Source organism: Mus caroli, chromosome 2, assembly GCF_900094665.2.
Source record: "Mus caroli chromosome 2, CAROLI_EIJ_v1.1, whole genome shotgun sequence".
Taxonomy (NCBI): Eukaryota; Metazoa; Chordata; class Mammalia; order Rodentia; family Muridae; genus Mus; species Mus caroli.
This window is the reverse complement of record NC_034571.1, coordinates 25,931,120-25,936,364: the sequence shown is the minus strand read 5'-3', so window position 1 is coordinate 25,936,364 and position 5,245 is coordinate 25,931,120. Positions and strand designations below refer to the sequence as shown.

Genomic DNA, 5,245 nt, shown 5'->3' with positions numbered 1-5,245 from the left:
GGGGGGGGGGGGGGCGGGAAGACAACGCACCACGAATGTCTGTTTCTTTCTCTTTGTATTACACAATTTAAAAATTACTTTTACCCAGAAGAGTGTTTTGTCTGCATGTATTTAACTGTGTTATGTGCAAAGGCCAGAAGAGGATCCTCCTGGAGCTGAAGCTGGGAGCCACCACTGCAGTACTAGAAACTAAATCCAGGTCCCTGGCAAGGCCAATGTGCTCTTAAGCACTGAACCACCTCTCCAATCTCTTTCCTTTTTTACCTACAAGCCTAGATACACTGACTTAATGGGCCACTCCCAGGTAGAAAAAAGCTTGCTCTGAAAACTGAAGTTTTTTCAACCACAACATCTGGTCCAAGGGTTGGTGCCTGTGACCACAGCATGCATCTACAGAAGACCCACGGGGCCTTCCTCTGATTGGGCCCTGAACTTCAAGATGAATGCAAGGGGCATACTAAGGAAAATCAAAGCAGAAAGGCATGAGGTCCTGTAAACAGGGGGGCAGGGGGAAGAGGCCTGGGCAGATGCCCAGGAAGCCACCAAGCACTGCACTCTCCATACCAGTTTGGAGAGGCTGGCTACAGTGCCTGACACGTCAACCTGCGTCCACTGAGCCCATTTAGGAGGACTATGGTGGCACCCTCCCATCTCTCCCGGTTTAACTATTTCTGCCAACAGACTAAATGTGTAACACCAGAAAGGTTCGCTCACACTTTGCTTATAACAAAAGGGAGAAGATTACCAACCATCTCAACTGCAATTTATTTGCCCTTACGTCTCAGCAAGCAGTGAGAAAAAGGTAGGGTGTTTGCCGTGTGTTCATACAGCATGTTCGAGGCTCCAAACCCAGAACCTTCTGCATGATGGTGCTAGCCCGGAATCCCAGCTCTGAATCAGAAAGTTCAAGGTCATCCTCACTGGCAAACTGGAGGCCTGCATGAGCTACATGAAACCCTCCCTTTAGAAAACTCTGGGTGGGGCGGTGCCTTTAATCCCAGCACGTGAAAGGCGGAGTACCAGGAGCTTCATATCGAGACCCTGTCTTTACCACTGGGAGACATAGGGCAGGTCTTTGCCTGCCATTTGAGAGGCAAGAGAATGGGACACAGCAAAGAGAAGCAGGTCCACAGAAGTGCAGAGATGCCGACTCCACTCAGTGCCTAGGGCGTCTAGACTTAAACCAAATGCATATATTTTCCTTCTGCTTCTCTGTCCTGTACCAGACACAAGCTACGCGGGAAAACTACACCACAACTCGAAGCTGTGCCTAAGAAACGCAGCTCTCACGGTCAACAGAGGAGGCGAAAAGTGTAGGCATGAAAACCACTGTCTGAATGGAAAGCGAGGAAAGTGCTTGCGAGGGGCGATTCTGGGTGCGGCCAGCAGCGCTTCAGATAAGGAGCGCTTAGGCTCAGAGCGAGAAGCTGGAAAGCGACTCCCCCCACTCCGCCTCAAACCCGAGTTTCCTGGCATAGGGCAAGTACGTGTGCAGGCTCGGAGGAGAGAAAATGCAGCTCCAGGCCTTTAGGCCATGCCGCCCCTTGGGAAACCCGGAGAGGTGGGTGGGAACCAGGTGGGCAGCGTCCCCGCTACCGGAAGTCTTAGTTTGTACCTGGAGGGCCACCAAGAGGCTAGGTCTTAACTGTAGGAGACAACCACGTGACTAGCCCTTTGCTCAGGCAGGATGGGAGAAGGAAGCTGGGAGCTACACGAGGTGGCAGTAATTCAGGCCAGAGTTGTGGGCCGGCGGCTCCAGCAACAGGGAGACGATCAGAGCGGGCTTGAATCTCCAGGACTCGTGGTTAGAGGGGTGGGGGAGGCCTCAAGCTGCTGCATTTACCGAGGCAGAAGCCCCATTCGAGAGTTTGGAGGCTGGGAAGGGCAAGCTGGGTCCCACGTGGTGTCCCGGGCCGGAGGAAGTCCCCTGTGCACTGGTCTCCCGGTTCCGCGCTTTCTGCTCCTTTTCCCACACATCACCTTCATTCCCCGCCGCCCCGGGACAAAAGCTTTCACGAGTGATTGTAAGGGTTTCTCAAGTCCAGTGGGATGGGGGGGGGGCGCAGAAAAAGCCAATCGCAAAGTCGATTACCAAGGAAACGCAATGGAGGAACTTACCTCCCTTCGGCAGGCCGGGAGAGGCCGACTTGTCCTCCAGCTTCGGGCCAGCAGCCGGTCTGGGTTTCTTGGGCTGAGGCAGGATCGCAGATTGCCGCTTCGGGGCCATGGCGCGAGGGAGATGACCAGGAGACAGAGCCCTGATGTTCACAGCAGGAAGAAACTCACAGGAACTGAGGCGGCCTCAGGTGCGGGAGATTTAAGTCGGCCTCGCAGCCGCCCTGCCCGCGGGGGATATTTACATGACAGTGGGACACACACCCCCACGCCCCTTCTCCCAGCCTCCTCGCCCTCCCTCCAATCAGCAGAAACTTCTTTGAGTTGTTCGCGGCGGGGGCTTCCCGGCGATGGAGAAGGGGGCGGCTCCTGCGGGTGCGGCGCGGGGCTGCCTTTGAACCCCGGGTTGCACGTGGAAGCCTGTGGCTGGTGGCCCTGCCCTCCCCCAGAAACCCTGCCTTACAATGCGCGGCCCCCATCGGGGGTTCTTCCTCTTTCCCTTCACCCCCCAGTTTGCTGTCCCAGAGACTTAATACGTGCTGTTGCCTCACTTCAGCCTGGAACATTCTTTTCACTCATCCCAACCCCCAACTCGTGAGTTTGGCTAGACTCCTTCCCAGCCTGCAGATCGCCACTTGGAGCGACAGATAAATGTTGGAAAAAAAGGGATTCCAAGGCGAAAATTACAAAAGTCGCGATGGGGGAGGGGAGGGAAAACTTGGCTCACTCTTGACATCTATTCGAAAAGGTTTGTGTCAGAGAAGTTAAATGCGCTGGCTAAGCCTGTACCTTGTTTTGTTTTGTTTTGTTTTGTTTTTAAGATAGAGTTTCTCTGTATAGCCCTGGCTGTCCTGCAACTCACTTTGGATATAGACCAGGCTGGCCTTGACCTCTCTAGAGTTCTGCCTGCCTTTGCTTCCCGGAGTTGGGGAGGGAGAATAAAGGCGTGCACCACCACCTCCGGCTTTTAGCCTGTAATCTTAGCCCTTAGAAGTGGAGGTCAGGGGATCGCAGGTTTCAGACCAACCTGGACTACAGTGCAAACCCTGTCCCAAAAAAAACCTAAGAGGAAAAATAAATTTTTGCGTGTGTATGGGTCGCTGGGGTTGGGCAGTCAGCTACACCTTGCTGCTGCATGCATGTGTCACATACCCAGGTAATAAGAAACAAATGTGGTCCAAAAAAAAAAAAAGCAAAGCTGGACAAAGGCAGGAAGATTTCTGAGTTTGAGGCCAGCCTGGTCTACTGAGTGATTTCCAGGACAGCCAGGGCTACACAGAGAAACCCTGTCTCCTGGCGGGGGGCAGAGGGGAGCCGGGCATGGTGGCACACACCTTTAATCCCAGCACTCCAGAGGCAGAGGCAGGCGGATTTCTTTCTTTCTTTTTTTTTTTTTTTTTCTTGGTTTTTTTTCCGAGACAGGGTTTCTCTGTGTAGTTCTGGCTGTCCTGGAATTCACTCTGTAGACCAGGGTGGCCTCGAACTCAGAAATTTGCCTGCCTGGTCTACAGAGTAAGTTCCAGAACAGCCAGGGCTATACAGAGAAACCCTGTCTCAACTCCCCCCACCCCCCACCCAAAAAAGAAGAAACCCGGTAGTGGTGGTGCACACCTTTAATCCCAGGATTTCTAGGCAGAGGAAGGCAGATTTATGAGTTCAAGGCCACCCTGGTCTACAGAGTGAGTTCCAGGAGAGCCAGGGCTATACAGAGAAACCCTGGGGGGAGGGGGAGGTGGTTGTGAGCTACCATGTGGTTGCTAGCAATTGAACTCAAAACCTCTGGAAGAATAGTCAGTGTTCCTAACTGCTGAGCCATCTCTCCAGCTCCCAATAGATAATAGTTCCTTGTTTCTCAGTGCAGCCCTGGCAGTCCCGGAACTTGAAGCTGGCCTTGAACTTAGAGATCTGCCTTCCACTGCCTCCCAAGTCCTGGGATTAAAGGTATGCACCACCATACTCAGCTCACATACACAATTTTAAAAGTTATTTTTTGCCGGGTGTGGTAGCACACCCCTTTGATTCCAGCACTTGGGAGGCAGAGGCAGGCAGATTTCTGAGGACAGCCTGGTCTACAAAGTGAGTTCCAGGACAGCTAGGGCTATACAGAGAAACCTTGTCCCAAAAAAAAAAAAAAAAAAAAGTTATTTTTCTAGCCAGGCGGTGGTGGCAAACACCTTTAATCCCAAAACTCTGGAGGGAGAGGGAGATGAGTTCACAGCATGGCCTACACAGAGAGAGTTCTAGGACAGCCAAGACTACACAAAAAAACCCTATCTTGAAAAACCAAAAGTAGGGAGCTGGAGAGATGGCTCAGTGGTTAAGAGCACTGACTGTTCTTCCAGAGGTTCAGAGTTCAATTCCCAGCAACCACATGGTGGCTCACAACCATCTGTAATAGGATCCAATGCCCTCTTCAGTAGTGCCTGAAGACAGCTACTCACATACATTAAATATATATATATATATCTTAAAAAAAAAAAGAAAAACCAAAAGTAAATAAATACATAAATAGGATTGTTTTTCTTCTGAGACACAGTTTTACTATATATAATCTTAGCTGCCTGGAGCTTACTTTGTAGACCAAGCTGGCCTTCAACTCATGACATCTGCCTGCCTCTGGAGTGCTGAGATTAAAAGCCTGTGCCACCAAGCCCTGGCACAAAACAAATTTGAAAAATGCAGTTCAAGCCAGGCATGATGGCACAGGCCTTTAACTCTAAGGTAGAGGCAGGTGGATCTCTTGAGTTCCAGGACTGCCAAAGAAACACAGTGAGACCCCGGGCTCAAAACAAGAAGGGTAAGAGGGGCTTGGCAGGGCTTGGGGATTAAAGAACACTTGTTGCTCTTTCCTGGATGGCAACTTCCATTCCCAGCACCCACATGACCCCTCAAAACTGTCTGTAACTTCACTTGCAGGGAATCTGACTGTTTTTTCTGGTCTCCTAGGGCAACAGACATACAAGTACACAGACATTCATACAGAGAGAATGCCTGCACAAGGAAAATAAAAAATTCTTAAAAAAAAAAGGGGGGGGGCTGGTGAGATGGCTCAGTGGGTAAGAGCACCCGACTGCTCTTCCGAAGGTCCAGAGTTCAAATCCCAGCTACCACATGGTGGCTCACAACCATC

At 51.3% G+C, this 5,245-nt stretch overlaps 1 protein-coding gene across 1 annotated transcript in view; it reads right to left on the bottom strand.

Moving 5' to 3' along the window:
- Positions 1 to 2,629, bottom strand: part of Set (SET nuclear proto-oncogene) — a 10,510-nt gene extending 7,881 nt beyond the window's left edge. The window contains exon 1 of the mRNA XM_021156765.2: positions 2,119 to 2,629. Coding sequence (XP_021012424.1) covers positions 2,119 to 2,227 — 109 coding nt within the window. The 5' untranslated portion in view covers positions 2,228 to 2,629. The remainder of the gene's footprint in view (positions 1 to 2,118) is intronic.
- Positions 2,630 to 5,245: the final 2,616 nt, after the last annotated feature.